At 38.1% G+C, this 19599-nt stretch overlaps 1 protein-coding gene across 4 annotated transcripts in view; it reads left to right on the top strand.

Annotated features, from left to right (window-relative positions):
* Rps6ka5 (ribosomal protein S6 kinase A5) overlaps window positions 1-19599 on the top strand; it is a 168498-nt gene that overhangs the window by 95056 nt on the left and 53843 nt on the right. For 3 of the 4 annotated variants that reach the window (XM_051150521.1, XM_051150516.1, XM_051150525.1), the window contains exons 4-5: window positions 5578-5693; window positions 9203-9310. In XM_051150521.1, the coding sequence (XP_051006478.1) occupies window positions 5578-5693; window positions 9203-9310 (224 nt within the window). Of the gene's footprint in view, window positions 1-5577; window positions 5694-9202; window positions 9311-19599 lie in introns of those variants that run through there. The other variant, XM_051150528.1, reaches the window with a different exon arrangement.

Below are 19599 nucleotides of genomic sequence, written 5' to 3'. Positions count from 1 at the left end.
TCATTTGTCCTGGGTTCCTTTGGGACCTTACAGATAAGTTATGCATGTATCAGACAAAATGGGCATAGAAACAAACAAAATAATATTACTAATTATTGGTTGGGACATTTCACAGTGACTAAAAGGAGAAACTCATTAGCAAGAGGCATTGATTATAAATAAACGTGCATTCCAAATAAGCAAAAGCTGAAAGAAATGGAAGGAGAAATAGGCAATGCAATAATACTATTTTACTTCAATAATTATAAACAGACCTCAGAAAAATACCAAAAAGGAAATAAAAGACTTGATCAACACTTTACCTACTCATAACAAGCTTGTATAGAATTCTCTGAAACAGCGCCAAGAACAACAAAGTACAGAATGTTGTGGAACAATAACAAGCTACCTCTGGAGCATGAAGACAGGCCATACTTCAGACCGTAAAAAGCCTCAGTAAACTTAAGGAGTTTAGAACATTAAGAAGGGTGTTCTCTGAGTACAAGGTAGTAAAATTAGAAATTGATAACAAATACAAATATGTGGTCTTTACAAGTGCTACTTCAACAACACATCCTTAAGTTGAAAAAAAGAAAATGTGTCAAAGGAGATGTAAAAGCCACCAGAAGGTCCTTTAATCAGAAAATATGAACACATGACTTATTTAAATGTGTAGCTGTAATTGTGCAAGTGTGGGAGAAGAACTAACACCCCATAATAACAACTCAGCTCTCTACCTTTACCCACTGCAGAAGGAAGAGCAAACTAACGCAAAGCAAAGACAAGAGCAGGAAATAATAAATACCAGAAGACAATCCAACAGAGACCAGCAAACAACAGAGAAAGATCTGTGAAAGCAAGAAGTGCTCTTTGAAAAGAACAACAAACTGATAAGCTTCTTGCTAAACTGACCAATTTTTGAAGGCTTAAACCTGTAAAATTAGGAATGATGTAGAGGATATGACTTTTGAACTAAAACAAATTATAAGAGATTATGAACAACTCAGGAACAACATACAGTTAACTGGGTGTTAGTGTAACTTAAATACCTAGCCAAGGAGAGTGGCTCAGGGATACAATCCCAACACTTAGGAAGCTAAGGCAGCAGGATTGTAAGGTTGAGGTTAACTCAGGCAATTTAATGGCACTTTGTATTAAAAAGTGAACAAACAAAAAATTAGGAAGGAAGAAAAGAATTCCCAGAATGATATGGAGTGCTGCAATTGACTCAAGAAGAAACACACTTTCTGTTGTTACTGTTGGTGAAGAGCTCAAGGAAGTTGAGGCGTACTTGAAGTGGATTCAAGGCCCAGGTGTCTCAGTGAAGAATATAACTAAACACTTAAAGAATTAATACCAAAATGTTCATAAATGTATCAAAAAATTAGAAAACACTTCCCAATTTGCCCTCTGCGGCCAGTATTATTCTAGTGTACAAACCAGATGGAAACATCACAAGAAAACACGAACTAACATCTCTTGTGAATAAAATGCAAAAATTACTCAACAAAATGCTACCAAACTGAATTCAGCAGTAAGTAACAAGAGAGTATATAGCATGACCAGGCAGGGATAATCGTAGGAGTGCAAGATTATCTTGAGATCCTAGACTCATCACACCATATCAGTAGACTAAAGGACAGTGCGGTTGTCTCAGTAAACACAGAAGCAGCATTGACTGAAACTTAACATTCACTTACGGTGAAAAACACTGACTAAAACAGGCAAAGAAGTGACCCTTTCAACTGGATAAAAGCATATATCAAAACAAAACAGCACAGTGTACATAGTATTTAGTGATGAAAGACCAAATGCTTCCCTCCTAAAATCAAACATGGAGTAAGTGTGCATGTTTACCACTTTATTCTACAGTGTAGTCTGGGCCTATAGGTTTGTAACGTAGGAAGAAAACTTAAGATGACGTGATCTTATAAGAATCCATTAAAATATTAGAATCAATAAACAAGTGAAGCAGAGTTGCAGGATATAAGAGCAGCACACAACTAAGTTTTTACATTCTTACGGTGAACATCCTGGAAAGTAAATTAAGAAAACTTTTCCATTTAGTTTAGAATAAAAACAATAAAACATTTGGCAATAAAGAAGACTAAAACTGGGCCGGAGAGAAAAGAGTAAAACTTCATACATTGTTCAAAGGATGAAAGTGGCCTCTGTAAGTGGAAAATCATCACATCTTCATGGAATATTAGGGATGGCAATATTCTGAAATTGACTATCAGACTTATGTACATCCCTTTTGAAAACTTCAGGCCATGTTCTTATAGAATTAACTAGATGGTTCTAAAATTCAGGTGGAAACTTAAGAAGCTGAGGAGAGCTGCAATAGTTTTGAAAAAAGAACCAAGATTTTAAAAAACACAACGACAACAACAACAAAAACCCTCACTTCCTGATTTCAAAATATATTGTAAGCCAAGTCTACACCTGTACACCTGACAGGTGTACCTTGAGAGACAAAGGGAGGAGAGGAAAGGTGCTTGAGCCTAGAAATTGAAGGTAGCTTGGGCTGAGACTTTACCTCAAAACAAACAAACAAACAAAAAATCCTGTTATACTACTTTGATTGTAAAAATATGACTCCAGTGTAAGGATAGACATGTAATTTTGTTGTTGTTTTGGGTTTTGGTTGGTTGGTTGGTTGGTTGGTTCGTTGGTTTTGGTTTTTCAAGACAGGTTTTCTCTGTCTGGACCTGGCTGTCCTCTGTAGACCAGGCTGGCCTCCAGTGCTCCCTAGTGCAAAGATTAAGAGTGTGCACCACCACCACCCAGCTTAGGCCTGTAATTCATGTGGTAGGTAGAACAGAACCTAGAGTCCAGAAATCCTCACGTTTACAGTCAACCGGTTTTTCAGCAAGAGTGGCAATGAAGAATAGTTTCTCAACTAATAGTGCTGGAACAACTGGATAGCTATAGGATAAAGCATGAAGTTGGGCCTTACCTCACAACATAAACAGAAGTTAACTCTAAATGGATCACAGACTAAAGGTGAGAGTCTTAAGAGACTATAATCGCTGTAAAAGTCTTAGACAAAAACATTGGCAATTTTTTTATGGCACTGAGTTTTGTAATAATTTTTTATACATGGCATCAGAAGCACAAGCAAGTGAAAGTAGATAAATTGGAATTTCTGGCATCTGGAGGCGATTAAATTGATTAGGGTAGAGGCTATACAAGGCTGAACAAACAAAAAATATTGAATTTTGTACTTGAAGTGGATGCATTTATGGTGGGTTAAGTGTATCTTAAAAACAAAGCAGTCAATGAGAGTGACATTCCTATGACATTCCTAGCAAAAGATGTGATGTTCAGTGGCTCCTTTAAGCATGCTAAGTAACACTACATATTCAGGAATGACAGATGAAACTATAATAAGATCGGCCACATGCCCAACAGAAGCAAGACAGAGGGTGGCAGCCGTCCAGCCTCGAGGGTCTCACAAGCTTCTAGCATCTGCTTTTGATTACAGCACTTACTGAAGCTTCTGACGTTAGAGTCCTTGGCCTGCCTCGGTTTCTTCTTTACCACTGTTAAAGCCTGGATGACTGGATAGAATTGCTTGTAAAGGATGCAATATATACCTATAAAAATTACTGATTTTTATGAATGTCTTAACACTCTATCCTAGAAATAGGAAAATGGGCAGCTTGGTGTATTAAGCTTGTCTTCTTGGATTTCTAGAGTTTTTTTTTTCTTGAGTTTCCCCAGCAATGGAAAAACACTCCCTATAGCCCAAGGAACAGTAATTCACAAATAGCTATTGTCTCTGTTTAGTATACAAAGAATTGGAGATCAGAGCAACTTAATTTGCTCACAACAGGACAACAGTAGAACCAGTGTCTAGTGTGGGTCTCTCAGTTACAAATCCCTCATTTCTGTAACTGTTAGATTGGCTCTGAGACAGGGGTATGGTGGAGGTGTTTGGTTTCGTCTTGCATGGGACTGTCCTTCCAGTTTTAATGATTGTTTTCAGACATGGGAACCATCATTGGGGGAATGACAAGAGAACAGAATGAGGCAAGGAATGTAAGCAAATTTCATAGTAAAAAACAGTAGCAAAAGTTAATTATTATTAAATTTAAAAATATTTATTGAGTGCTGCATGCACACATTTGTGGTGGTACAGTATGGTGACTATATTGGTCTTGATGCTTAAAAATGCAGTGTAGCAGAGAAAAGAGTACAACCAACATTAGGAACACAGCCAGAGAAGTACATTGGTAAAAAACATCTTTAATAATATGGTGATAACATGAGGAAGGGGTTGGCTCTGTTGAAATTGGCCATAGAAGATGAAGTGATTGAATTGAACATTTGAGACTATGTGGGAATTTGTCCGTGTGTGTGTGTGTGTGTGTGTGTGTGTGTGTGTGTGTGTGTGTGTGTGTTTATTTCTGTGCTGTGACTATGGAAATTGAGGCTTATGTAAATAACTACTTAAAATAGAAAAAATTGTTGTTCATTTGTAGGAATGTTGTGTTCCTTTACACCTTTTAAATAATTAGCTTTGTGTTCAGATACATTAAAAAACATCTTGGCGATATACAGAAGCCTTAGAAAGGAAATGTTCTTCGTGCTTAGTCACTGATGAAATTAGAGTTCACTTTAAAAAAATGTTATTATCTTATGATTCTGTTACCTAAATAGATCCATATTTAGCTTTTCAAATAATTTCTCTTTTTTTCTTTTTTTCTTTCTTCTTTCTTTTCTGAGACAGGTTTCTCTGTGTAGCCTTGGCTGTCCTGGACACCTCAAACTCATAAAAATCTCCTTACCTCTGCCTCCCAGAGTGTTGGGATTACAGGCATATGCCACCATGCCAGACAAGTAATTTCTTAACGCTAATGGTCAGTGATTCTTTTTTCTTCTTCCTCCCAATGAGTGAAACCCTGCTCCCGCTCTTTTTGTTTGTTTGTTGTTTGTTTGTTTTTTGTTTAATTTAGCCATTTTACCTCCTTTTTCATTACCCCCTTGTGATAAATAGGGCAAATCAAAGAGAAATGAGATCTTTGGAGTTTGAATGTTCCAAAAAAGTATTGTACTTTTATTCCATATTCCTTTTTACCCCATGCTGTATGCAGCCATAAGAATGCTACCTGCTGTCCAACAGTATATTCCTTTAAAGTGTGCATAGGCAATTCTAGAAAATAGGGAGTCTGTTTCCAGGTCTTAAAATTAATGATTGGCAGCCATTGCATGTGGCAAGATAGGACTTTGCTTATGTTTTGTGTGGGATTTTGGAGGCGACTTTGGCCGTCATGTGACTGATGTTTGATACTCTTCAGTAAGTTACACACTGGTGTCAGAGGGCTTTGATATGCTGACTTTAGAAAAATATTCTTAAATCTGTGTGGATTTTGTGTTAGTTTTAATGGCAGTACCCTTTGCATATTAATTTGATTGGTTCAGTATGATCATTGTTTTAGGAAATTGCATGACATATAAAACTAACAATACTTTCTATGAAACTGGCATATACTGAGAGTTATACAAAAATTAATGGTTAACCCAAAATAATTAGAGGGAGCTATTTCCTTATGAATGCAAGTCAAAGAAAGAAAAAATATATTTCATTTTTAGATTATATAAATGGTGGAGAACTTTTTACTCATCTTTCTCAAAGAGAGCGTTTCACAGAGCACGAAGTGCAGATCTATGTTGGAGAGATCGTGCTTGCCCTGGAACACCTGCATAAGGTAAGTCGCTTCAGCTTTGCAGTTTCCTTTTGAACAGTCTATAAACTGAGACATTGATGGAACTAAACACGTTGGTGTTTTCACATGTTGTCTTGGGGCTTGTGAAGCTTACTTACTGTGTTCTCAGTTTCATAGTTCCTTCCTAAAACTATTTGCTTATTTGCTTTTTGCTGGGATTGGTATGGTATGTCTGTAATCCCAGCACTTGAGAGGCTAAGGCAGGAGGATCATGACGTGACGGCCAAGCTGAGTTACAAAGTAAGACATGAAGAATCCCAGTACTTTCTTTATTATGCCGTATCATCAGAATAAAAGTTGTTGGCTGTAGCAGGGCTTGGTGGAATACACCTTGAATCCCAGAACTAAGGGGGTAGAGGCAGGCAGGTTGCTGTGAGTTCGAGGCCAGGCTGATCTACAAAGCGAGTCCAGGACAGCTGAGGCTGTACACAGAAACCTTGTCTTGGAAGAACAAACAAACAAACCATAAAGTTGTTGGTTGTTAAAAATGAAACCCCAAGTTGTAACATGTATTTTCTTAATTGTGACTTGCTCCATGGCACAATCCATCTCTCTGTTCTCAAAGGGCACTTCCTGATTTTGTTGCTGGTTTGGAGTTATTTCTGTCCCTCCCGTGTTAACTTACTTCTGACCCTGCCCTTCTCTGCTCTTCCTCGTTGCCTCCATGTGGCATGAGCTCAGAGACTGAAACCTTTACCCGCACATTATTATCTATGATCCTGTTCAAACTGTGGGCAAATCAGTTTAAACTTGTATTGTTGCAGATTTCTTAACCTTGGTCCATAATCTTGACTTAACTTACCTAAGTTATTAGAGAAGTGGGTGATTTCTGTGTTGCCTCAGTATGTATGGTTTTCTTCAGAAATAGAAAATGCTAAGGTAGTTTATATCAAAGGTATTCAGGTTTGTAAAGGCACAGTGTGATTTGGGTCACCAAGTTTCAACATTTCAGATATATCCCGAAGCCGGTCTTTGTCATGTTTGTCATCCTTCCCTTAAGATGAACAGATTAAAGTACAAATATGCAACATAGGAAAAAAAATAGGTGAGAGTTGAGAAAACAGCAAGGAAGGCATCTTAATGGAGAAGGGAGTTTTGATCAGAAATCGAGTCACAGATGGAGACAATAAATGGGACAAACTGAGACAAGATTCTAGAAGGTACAAGAAAATAAGACAGGAGTCAAGAGGTAACAGATCTAGCCCAGAAAGGAAACAAGACACGACTGGCAGAGGGAAAGAGAATAGTAATCTTTAGAAAAATCCCAGCACCGGGGAGTTTTGGGAGGGAAGGTTGTGGGTTTGAGGCCAGCCTGATTTTACATAGCGAAACTCTGTCTGAAGGGAATGAAATGTGTGAGGTCCAGGAAGAGAAGGGAGCTGGCAGCGGAGGGAGAGGAGAGCAGGAATAATAAATGACCATTTCGTGCCTCTTCTGACAGAATTTTACTATGGTGACAAGCTTCATGGCTATGCTTATTTTTAATGTGATCTGATTTAGTTTTAAACATCTCTATATCAGAAATATTACCATTCAGAATAAGCTACAAAGATTTTTGAAGCTTATAATTAGATGCAATGTTTTATAATACAATAATGACAGTATAACTGAACAAAAGTACTAAAGTTAAAAACAAAACACAAAGCCAAACAGGTAAGCTAGAAAACACAGTCTGTAAGCTATGTAATACTTAAATCCGTTCATTTTGTGTACTAAAGGAAGAGTCCATGCCATTCATTACTTCTAAACAGTAATGAAAAAAAAAAAAAATGTAGGTGGAGAGAACATAATGGAATAGGAATAAATGTGATGGCTATGCAATGAAAGCAGTATAGCAAACGTTCTTACCCTAAAAACACATAGACACAAAGCCAGCAATATTATCTTGATAGAGATGCTAATAATAAATCTTAGAAGAAGAGACTACAAGTTTATTTGGAAGTGATGAAGTAAATTGGTTGGTAAATAATCTGTTTCTAAAAATCTTTTCCAAAGAGGTCTAAAATGCAGGGTGCTGCTTGTTCTTAGGTAAATGCTGTTCTTCAAGTCAAGTGTGTGTGCGGTGCACACCTGTGTTTTCCTTCCTGTCTTTCTTGTAAGCCACTGAAGCTGTCATAAGAAACTTGCCTGGGTTTTTGTTTTTGTTTGGTGGTTTTTTGTGTTTTGATGAGGGATGTATAATTTTGCTTTGACTTTTGAAAGATTATTAGGAACCTGCTTTTTCCTGTATTTAATATTGAGGAAAGCAATATTTCAAAGTATCAAAATATTTAATCCATGCAAATAGAAGTGAAAACATGAAGTAGAAAATTGAGGAGAATCAGACACCTTTTAGATTTATATTATATAATTGAAATGTTTTACTGTACTACTTACAAGAAAAACAAAACAAAGAGGCATATGGTCTTCAGCTGTGTGAACATTTCACTAAGTGACAGGCCATACATTTGACTGTAGCTGTCAAAATGCTTGACTTGATTCCATCCCTTTTTATGTGATGCTGGTGTAAATAACCCTGCTGTGCTACCAGTCATGTAACACACCACATATGATTATGTACAGCAGAGTAAAACGTGATAGCGGTCAAAAGCCAGCCATGCCTCTGGCCTGTGTATTTACTATATATTTAATCATCATTTTAGAAGGCTTACTGTGTTTCACTGGCAGCAGCTTCATACACCTCATGTTTACTCTGTGGTCACTTGTGGCTGATTTGCCCATTTGCTGTTTTGTTCATTGTGGCCTCAAGAGGAATAGGATTTTTTTTTTTATTTTTTATTTTTGGTACATACACTCCATGATGCTTGCACAATCAAAATCACTTAACAGCATACTTTACACAACATACCCTTGTCATAAAGCAGTGTATGACTGACTGTATAAATGGTTTTTAATGATTTGCTTTACTGATTTAGAACTAAACATGAAAACCTATGCTCTTTAACCTTTATATTTAAGAGCTTGTTATTCAAAAAGCCTTTATTAATTGCCTGTCCAACACATCGCATTATACAGGATAGCAGATAAGGGTATACAATTTGAAAAGGCAAGGTAGTATAATATAACAGGATAAATGATAAATATCTAAGAAACAGTAATTTACAGGTAAGTACATGGTTTGAAAATAGAGAAATGGTCAACATAGGCTATGGTTCTTTAGGAAGACTTGCTGAAGAGTTGTGGATAAGAATTGTCCAGGAATGCCCATGAAGGTAATTTGGAATGAGTGTAAAATAAGGAGAGTAGAGACAGAAGGAGTCAGTAGTCAGTAGGGAGACCCTGAAGACACTGGTTCCAGGGATCAACCCTCATCACACAGAGACAACTACAACATTTGGAGAGCTTCGGGAAAGCCCCAGGATGGAGCATTTGCTCTCAGAGTTGCCAAGAGCCACAGAATCCTGAAGAGGAACATCCTTAAAGGTAGATAAATGCTGTTTTAATTCATTTGAAAATTATCTTAAAATGAATGTTTTGTTTTGTTTTTACAGTTGGGGATTATATACCGTGACATTAAGCTTGAAAATATTCTACTTGATTCTAATGGCCATGTGGTGCTGACAGATTTTGGTCTGAGTAAGGAGTTTGTGGCTGATGAAGTGAGTATTATATTTTAATTTGAAGTTAGTAATTGCACAATATACACAAGGTTAAAAAATTTATTACCAATAAATATTTAATAAGACAAATGGGATACAGGGTTTTGTGCAGGTTTGTTCCAAGCAATGCTTTGATGTGAGTGGACTGACGAGATTCATAGTAAAAAATTATCATAAACCATCCTATTAGAGTCACAGTAAGCCTTTAAAGGATATAGCCGAGTCTCCACGATATACATAACTTCTCTATGAAATGTGTCAAGTATAGCTAATGTTTTAAAAAATAATCCCTTTTAGCCAGGCATAGTGGTGGCGCACACCTTTAATCCCAGCACTCGGGAAGCAGAGGCAGGCAGGTCTCTGTGAGTTCAAGGCCAGCCTGGTCCACAAAGGGAGTCCAGGACAGCCAAGTCTACAGAGAGAAACCCTGTCTTGAAAAACCAAATAAATAAATAAATAAATAAATAAATAAAACAATCCCTTTTGCCCTTCAGGAGAATGGCTTGAGTGATCATTTAAAAAAAAAAAAAAAAGTGAAACACATTTACTTTACATTGTAGTTACCAACTAAGACCTGCTGTGAGGACCTTTAGAGGTCACTGGGCGGGGGTGACAAGGACATACCAAATCTAATTCTTTTTTTATTTTCATTTTTTGTTTGCTTGCTTTTTTGGGGGGGGGTGGGTTTTGGTTTGTTTGTTTGTTTGTTTTGAGACAGGGTTTCTCAGTGTAGCTTTAGCTGTTCTGAACTCACTTTGTAGACCAGGCTGGCCTCAAACTCACAGTAATCTGCTTGCCTCTGCCTCCTTGAATCCTGGGATTAAAGGCATCACCACCACTCCAGGCCAAATCTAATTAATAATCTTTTTGGACTTAACCTTAAAAAAAAAAGTTTGTTACTAAAACATAGTAGCTGGTGTCACACACACACTCTCTCTCTCACACACACACACACACACACAATAAAGGTAGAAGGCCCTACATTTACATTATTATTTAGGGCTATTTAATATCACAGATGCCTCCAATTGCATTTAAAGCTATATATCTACTAATTATAATCAAGTGTTAGTTTTATGTAGGAGTTATGATAAAGTTTTATTTTCAACTACTAATTATTCAAAAGAACTGAGTAAGTTTGGGGGCCAATTTTGTTTTTATCAAGCAAATTATTGATGTAGAACACAGACTTATAGTAAGAGTTTTGTAATACAAGACTTAACTGTATATAACAGATCATTATTGAGTTCCAAATTAAGTATAGCTTGATCCCTCTCTAACCCAAAAATCCAAAATCTAAAACTGCTTCAGTGCCAAAATAATGTCACAAATGAAAAATGTTATACCTGCCATCCTGTGGTGTGTCACAGTCACAAGCACACAGCCTGGTTTAGTCAGTGTCCCTTAGGAACAAGAGTCTCTGTCAGTCTGGTATATTTCCTGCGTGAATGCCCAAATTCCCCAGTGCAGGCCCCTGGCCCGCAGAAGGTAGTTAGGGCAGATATATGCAGCCTCGTGTACAAGAATGGGTTCTTAATGACACTCCCTCCGTCCAGGCCCAGCCTAGCGCATTACTCAGGTTATTTTTTAATTTTAATTTTGACTTATTCTCTGTTGTGTGGGCTGCAGATCCTCATGTGGTAACAGTGATAAGTAAAAGAGTAAGCATGTGTGTTCATCTCTAGAGCAGAAGTCAGCTACAGGAGAAGCTGCACAGCAGTGCATGTATGAACGGCTCACTTCAGAGTATTGTATTGGAATGACCAGTGTGTCGATCCTGAGGAAACAGGAGGAACTGCTCAAATTTAAAACAATGAGTAGAAGTTAATGACAAATAGAAGAATGGTCCAGCAAGGTCCTTATGAATTGGTACTGAGTTTGGTCCCCAGAACTCAGATAGTGGAAGAAGGGAGGCAGCTCCCACAAGTTGTCCTAGACTCATGTGTACATTCACACACACACACACACACATACATACAAAAATTAAATAAAAACAAAAACAAAATAGTGAAAAAGTAGCTCCATTAGAGTCACAGGAAATTTAAGACACTTCATGATCATAAAGCAAGCAACATTGTATCAGATGAAAGTACCTATAAATACTTAGTAGGCTTCTTGCAGAAATTTAGGAAAAGACACAATTTCAAGTTTTAAAAAATCAATAGTACCACCTCCCAAAAGAGTAGCAGCCTAAACAGGAAGCCATGGAAGAGAACTCTTAAAAGCTGTGATAGGATGCTGAGGTGTCACTGCTTACAATAGATGGCTTCGAGCAGGGCTGTGGGAGGGTAAGAGCTCAGCTGTATTCACGGGGCAGGCCATTGAGAGTTTGGCCACACTCCAGTGAGGATATAGATAGCACAAATTAGGCTTGTTCGGGTTTTTTCCCCTTGGGGTGGGAATTGGAGGCCACAGGGCCAGGGGAGCAGGGAAGGCCTGGAAAGTGAACATGATAGGAGTGTGTGATGTGAAATCCTCAAAGAATCGGTAAAAATATTATGTTGGAAAAAAAGAATTTATAGTTATAGCCAGGCCTGGTGGCTCAAACTTACAATCCCATCTCCTTGGGAGGCTGAGGAAGGAGGATCTCAGAGCATCCCAGGCAACTTACTGTTGGGCCTTGTTTCAAAGTGAAAGGTAAACAGGGTTGAAGATGCAGCTCTGTGACTGAGTGCTTGTCTGGTGAGTGCAAGGACCTATGATTGATCCTAGTGTGGACAGGTGGATGGTAGGTAGACAGAAAACACACAAGTAGATTATAAAGTAGCTACTTATCATAAAGAAGCAGAAAATTTCCATCATACATTTGCCAAAGTCATCACTGAAAGAAAGCTGATGTTTGAGCAAGTCTGTAATGCCAGTGAACTATCACCCTTTGGCACTATTGTCCAGAAAGTCACTGGCCACAGATAATTAAAACTCCCAAAGGAATTAAAATAGCCACAGACAGAATAAATCTTGGATGTGGTATGTTGTGCAGATTGTAAGCTTGTAGTAGGAGAAGGCTATGTCCTTGCTGTTTTAGGAGATGAGTTTCTTACCAGTCCATTACTACACTGGCAAGAAAGCTGGATCAGTAGAGACCTGGTTTCCTTGTTTGTTTGTTTGTGCCAGCAGCCAGTGCATACTTAGAGTAGCTGGACTGCATGAAAACTTCATGATTTTGATTCCTTGACAGCTGTTCTGTTCATCTTCCAACTGAAGTTCTTACCAAAAACAGTTATATTTTTTATAAGAACATACTTTACCCCAAAGTAGACCTTTAAAATTCAGCTGTATGAGCAGAGAAAGTCCTAGATCGTTGAGGAGTAAATATGAACATGCTTGCTTGAATGACATGCTAACACAGCTCACCAAAACTTAAAATACAATGTCCAGAAACCTTTATACCTCCCAACCGCCAACCCAAGGATTCTAGATAAGCCATAGTGCTATACGGTTTCTTGATTTGTGTGTGTGTGTGTGTGTGTGTGTGTGTGTGTGTGTGTGTGTGTGTGTGTGTGCGTGTGCATTAAGGAAATGCCATGCTTTTAATACTAAATACACACTTGTGAAAAGATAAAAGTAATTATTTAGTGGTTATATATAAACCTAGAACCAGGAATGACGGTGATATCAAATAACCACAAGCTGTCCACATGGGTGGCTGAAGGAGTTATAATTCTAGCTTTCTGTTGGTCCAGTGTGTATCAGCTTTGCTTCTTGAACAAAATTATTTAAAGTATTTCTTAGAATTACACTCCAGCTCTGACTGTCTCTGTCGTTTGAGTGTACACACACACTGTATATAAAACCTAAATAAATTCCTTAATTAGAATTCTATCTTATCCCCCAAGATACCATTTTTTAAAAAATATATGGTAGTATGCTAGAATCCAGGTTAAAAAATTGAAATCTAGCAGCCAGGCAGTGGTGGTGCACACCTTTAATCCCAGCACTTGGAGGCAGAGGCAGGTGGATCGCTGTGAGTTCTAGGCCAGCCTGGTCTACAAAGTGAGTCCAGGACAGCCAAAGCTGTCATTGAGAAACCATATCTTTGAAAAACAAAAACAAAAACAAACAACAACAACATCAAAATGAAACCTAAAACACTTCTGGACTCAAGCATTTTAGGTAAGGGATAATTAATAAATAATCTGTCTGTAGGTCTGATTGCTTTTTGGAATTTTTCCAAAACCAGTCCTGAGTCTTAGTTGGGCTTTGTTGCTGTGGTAAAATATTATGACCAGACATAACTTGGAGAGGAAAGGGTCTATTTTATCGTATAACTCTCAGGTCCTACATCATCACTGAGAGAAGTCAGACAGGAACATGGAGGCAGCCGCTGAAGCCGAAGCCATAAAGGAATGCTGCTTACTGGCTTACTCCTCATGGCTTGTCCAGTCTACTTTCTTATACAACTTAGGACCGCCTGCCCAGGGTTGACAACCACCCCCTCCAGGGACTGTGCCCTCCAACATTAATCTTTATTCAAAAAAAATACTATGCAGACTTCCTACAGGAAGTATTTTCTCAATTGAGGCCCTTCCTCTCAAGTAGCGCTAGCATAAAGACTAAATGTCCTAAATTTTTATTATAGCTATATTAACTTTGTTGACTCACTCAGTATGTATTTACTGGTCACATCTAAGCTAAATAGTGCATTGTTAAATAAAATAGAGAATATCTTTGCCTTTACGACACTAGTTTTATTAGCTATAATTGTTCTTGAATATATAATAAAAGTTATAAAATAGATTAGATTGATTTTGAGAAATTTACATCCAAGTTTGTTTTTTTAATTTACTTTTTGTGTGTATAGGCATTTTTCTTGCATGTATGTCTATGCATCACACATATTCGGTGCCCATGGAGGCCAGATAGGGCATTGGGTACATGGAACTGGAGTTTTAGATAGTTTTGAGTGGCCATATGCGTGTTGGCAGCCTAACCTGAGTCTTCACCACCAAGCTGTCTCTCCGGCTCTACTCTCAACTTTGTTTGGTTTTTATTTTAAAACATTTTACTACTTGATAAATTTGAGTGCCAACTTTAGTAAAATGTAGAGGATTACATGTTTATTATTTCCTCCTTTCTAAACCTCACTAATGCAAAAAAGGAAAGTGTGCACACACTCAGAAGGTAGGGAAGATCATGGCAACTACATTTCAGCCAATAAGATGATGGTTTCCACTGAACCTGAGACTAGTAAGGTAAGAGGCCCAAAAGCAGGCAGCACTGGACCTCTGACTCCCGAAAACTGTCAGGAATTGTAGCCACCAGTTGTTCCTCAAGTAGAAGTGGGGGTGATTAAGGGTCCAGGAGGATTGTTTTGGAGTCATGTAAGAAAGATATGACTCCTTATCTCCCTATGTCCTATGTCACCTCTGTTTAAAAGACTGGGTCCCTAGAGAACTGGGTCCCTAGTGAAATTTGGGACCCAAAACAAAACCAGCCTCCCCCCACCCCACATTTAAAAAAAAAATGAACTCTGATCAGCATTAGGTAGATCTTGGATAGAGCAGTCACAGATCCGCAGGTGTCCTGTATGACTAACGCAGTCAAATCCCCTCATGTGACAGAAGGGTCCTGTGTTATCTGCTGGTCAGGTCAAATGCTACCCCCCAAGAGAATGCCAGTACTCAGTTGTTTGGGTGCAAAAATGTTAGAGTACAGGAATAGCAGAGGATAAGTCATTGATTTCTCGCTGACTACAACCAACTGTATTTTGACGGAACATTACACTCTTGGGTCCTTATAGCTTACTACCAGCTCATTTGTTCTCTTTGCCTTAAAGGTTATACTGTCAGGCTAGATCTCAGCTTTTACTCTCAGGAATCGGATAAGAATTCCCTTTTGGAGTCTCCTAAAACTTGATCTAGTAGCCTTTCTGTCCCTAACTCTGCCCAGCATCTGTTTAGCAGGTGTCCCAACCCAGACCTTTCCTATTTAATAGATGCCCTCTTGCGACTGTTCTGTTTGGGTGAGCATTTTTTAAATGTTCCTTTTTGGTTGCTGTGTCAGCCTGTCACTTACACCAAAGCATAGTCTTTAAAGGATTAAGTCGAGTCTTTGTCCATCCCTCAGCCTGAATGTAAGTACTCCATCTTGTTCTACACTCTTCCAGGTATACTTTGGTCTCACTGTCATCATTTTAGCATGCCTAGTAGCTTCTGTTTGAAAATTTTTTAAATAGGGAGGTAAGGGGTAAGTGGACTGACTTAAAACACAAAACAAACAAAATCCCTGGGAATCTAATTCCCTCTAGCTATTTTGTTCTTGCTCTTTGTCTCTATGTCTGTGTACTGCCTCTGCTTACTCACTGCAGCACTCCTAAGTCTGCTTAGTTTGTCTGGCACCTGCCTACCAATCGGCTGAAACTCTCTAGCCAGTATCACTCTGCTTTTAGTATGTTCCCTGACCTTTCTTCCTTATTTACCCAATGACTTTTTACCATAGAGCTACAATACCACCAACCCTGACTCACTCTTTTGCAGGCTCCTTTTTTTGTTTTTTTTTTTTCTGCCTGAGCCTTTTCCATATGGGGACCCTAACAAGTCATGAACATATATTTTAGAGATATTTGTTAAGTATTTGCATATTTCTAGTTGGGTGTTGCTAATTTCAATTATATACACAATCTATTTTAGTTTACTAACTTTAAACATCTTTTTATGACAGACATGATTTATACAGTTTGATACTTTTCATTGGTATGTTCTTTTTCTCAACTTCCCTTGAGATTCTAGAAGTAAAAGAAAACATAAGTCTCTGCAGAGTAGGATGTGTCTTTCACAAGAGTTGCTTTGATCATTAAGAATGCTTGTTGGGGGCTGGAGAGCTGGCTCAGCAGCTAAGAACATTTGCTCCTTTTCCAGAGGACCTGGGTTCTATCAGCAACACCTAAATGGTAGCTCTCAAGTGTCTATAACTCCAATTCCAGGGGATCTGATGCCCTCTTCTGGCCTCATTGGGCACCAAGGAACATACTTGGTGTAGACCTACAGGCAAGCAAAACATCTGTACACATGGAATAAAAGCTAGTAAATCTTTTTTTAAAAAGAATTATTTATTGAGTTAAGGAGACAAGCTGCTATGTATTGCATAGTAATTCTAATGTGGAATAAGACACTTAAAAATAAGAATAGGATAAAATGAAGATAATGAATAACTGACAAATTTGTCTTTCTTTTTCATAAACAGTGAAATAATATGTTGAAATTTTATGTTCATGGGTTGTTCCTCTCTATATTAATATGGCTTAAAATTGTGTTTTTCACACTTTAACAATGAATGTTTTAATTTTTTCATAACAAACAAGAATCCCCAGGTAGACAAAATTGTAAGTTTTAGTCAAGAAAAATAAGTCCTCAACATTTAAAAGTGAGATAACTGAGTTATAGCCCACTGCCATAATATCTACCCTTAAAAGGGAAAGGCCTTAAAAATATAACAAAAAAGCAAATGTTTGAATCTTTGATAAGTTTAGGTGCAGTGATTCATTGATTAATTGTTTTAGTATGTAAGAAGTATTATGTTGAAGATGGTCTTTTTTCTGCTTAGTCATTAACCCTTCAAGTTCTGATTTTTTAATCTGTTACCTAATAGTTATCTTAGCTACTTATAGGATTGTCATACTAATGTAATAAGCCTTCTCATGAAAGTATATTTTGTGTTGAAGACCAGCTTCAACACCACAGGATAAACTGAGGTGGGGCATAGAATAGGCAGCTGATCACCCTTTTCTCTGAGGGTAAAAAGCTTGAATCTCCAAGATGGAACTGATTGTAGCCAGTGAGGACTGCCACTGATGGAAACCAGCATCAGGAAAGAAGAAGTAATGCACGTGCGCGCGCGCGCACGCGCGCACACACACACACACACACACACACACACACAATGATGGATGAAGGAGGACAAGCTCCAACAAGCAAGTTCCAACAAGCTTCAACAGTTTACTGACTGGATGGAACAAACTTCCAACAATTTTAATTTTTTCTCCCACATCTTATATATCCCAGCAAAAACTTTCAAGCAATATAAAAATTACCATGTTATTACATGCTATATGTTTTAGTGAACGAATACACTGAATACCCTATGAGCATATACAGGGGGAGGTAATCCCCCTCAGGAACAGTCATAGGGGAGGGGAGTAAGGGGAAAATGGGAGGGAGGGAAGAATGGGAGGATACAAGGGACGGGATAACCACTGAGATGTAACAAGAATAAATTAATAAAAAATTTAAAAAAAGAAAAGAAAAGAAAAAATGTTACCCAGTACTCTCACATGATCAAATGTTTTACGTATTATGGGTGAGAAACAAATATAAAAAACAAATTATTCCCAAGAACCCACTTACATTTGTTACTAAGCAACTTGTTATAGATTACCAAAGTGTAAGCAAGCAAGGTCCTTTTTTTCAGCCAGTTTCTCTTTACTGGTAATCTGTAGTTTGCAGTTACAAAGAAATAATCAGCTAGCCTAAAAAGTAGTCTTATAAAAATGTTAAAAGAATCACAATTCTAAACTTTTATATAAAAAACAGTCAGGCATTTCTATGTTAAGTCTTCAAGGTGTACATCTACTCATTAACAATTTTTATTAAATATCAGGAAGTTGAGGAAAAAAGTAGGTACAAGAAATTAACCACCTTGACCACCAGCCCAGCTTCAGCGAGAGTCACCTCAGCTCGTGCTAATTGTGGCATTGTTCTTGCTACCTAACCTCAAAAAGCCCTTAGCTCGCTTATTAATAGTGAACCTTTCTGAACTTTAAGTTGTTCTTTTAGATTGTCTACAAAGAGCCCTTGACAAAAACATCTTAACCTTACTAACAATCTGTTTTTCCAAATGCTTTGTAAGGGCCATGGTCATTGCTAACAATCTATATCTCTTAAGTTTTTTCCAAGGGTGGTGGTTGAATCATTAGTCTGCTCCAGCAGCAATGCCTGAAAGAGAGGAAGCATTGTTATTGTGAGTGCCAGTGATACTGCCCAGGGAGAGGCTGGAAGCCCCCTTAGAGTTCTCACATAACTTGTCTATTAGGAAGAGTATAAAGGCCACAAGGACAGCACAGCACGAGGTCCTCAGGACACTAGTCCTCAGAGCTCTGCCTCCCCCGAGCGCACCCTTTGTGGCTGTGCTGACCTGTGGGCCCCATTCTGTGAGCTCTAAAGCTCTTTGTTGTTCCTCTCACAACAGCCTCGGCAAGTTTGAAATGTAAAACATTGTACATATCAATTTCTGTTTGCAAAGTATACTATTCATAGTTTAGATTATGAGAAAAGTTAGAATACACACAAGAATCTTGTTGTTCTTCCTTTATTTTGTTATTTATAGGAAAAGTACACCTTTCTCTAATAAGCTCCTAGTTAGTGATGCCATTTTCAGATTTTGCTTATTATAATGTATTCATCTCACAATGGCCAGGCGCATTAGTTACTTTTCTGTTGCTGTGATGAAGTGCCATGAGGGGAAGGAATTTATGAAAAAGAGTGTATTTGCCCTTACAGTTCTGCAGAATGAGTCCATCATGGCCCGGAGACATGGTAGCAAGCAGACATGGCAGCTGAAACAGGAAACTGAGAGTTCACATCCTTAACTGAAAGCAGGAAACAGAGAGCAAACTAGAATTCAAGGTTTTAAACTCTTAAAGCTCACCCCCCAGTGACATATTTTCTCCAGCAAGGTCATTCCTTCCAAACCTCCTCAAACAGCATCACCAGATGGAGACCAAATAGTAAGACACCAGAGCCTATGGGGACATTCTCCTTCAAACCACCGTTCTGGATAAGTGAGGAGGCACACGGCACTTTCGCATGAAGAATTACGCAGTAACTCTCTACGGCAGTTTATGATTACCTCCACCTATCTCCCATCTTGATTGATTTGTATTGACATGCATTCATGATTGGCTTTCATTCACATATGCTTCCGGAAAGCCTACTAGGCCTCTCTTAATCACTCCTGTCATTCATTTGCCAAAATAAGTGACTCTGGATAATAACTACTTTTTAGGTAAGCCTTGGGCTGGAGGTGTTGAAAAAAGGAAGAGCATTAGAATCCTAATGTTTATTTGTGGCCTCAGTTTATCCTAAATTAAAAAAAAAAAAAATGGGCCAGCAAGATGGCTCAGTGAGCAAAGGCTGCCAGGCCTGAGCACCTGAGTTTGATTTGTGGGCTGTACATTGTAGAAGGAGAGCACTGACTCTGCATCATTGTCCTCTGACCTCCGCACATTGTACACACATAAATAGGTAAACATAATGCACATAGAAAATACATACTATAAAGGATTTTAATGTTAA

Source organism: Acomys russatus, chromosome 1, assembly GCF_903995435.1.
Source record: "Acomys russatus chromosome 1, mAcoRus1.1, whole genome shotgun sequence".
NCBI classification, from domain to species: domain Eukaryota; kingdom Metazoa; phylum Chordata; class Mammalia; order Rodentia; family Muridae; genus Acomys; species Acomys russatus.
Note: the sequence above shows the minus strand (reverse complement) of the source record. Positions and strands in the feature narration are given on the sequence as shown.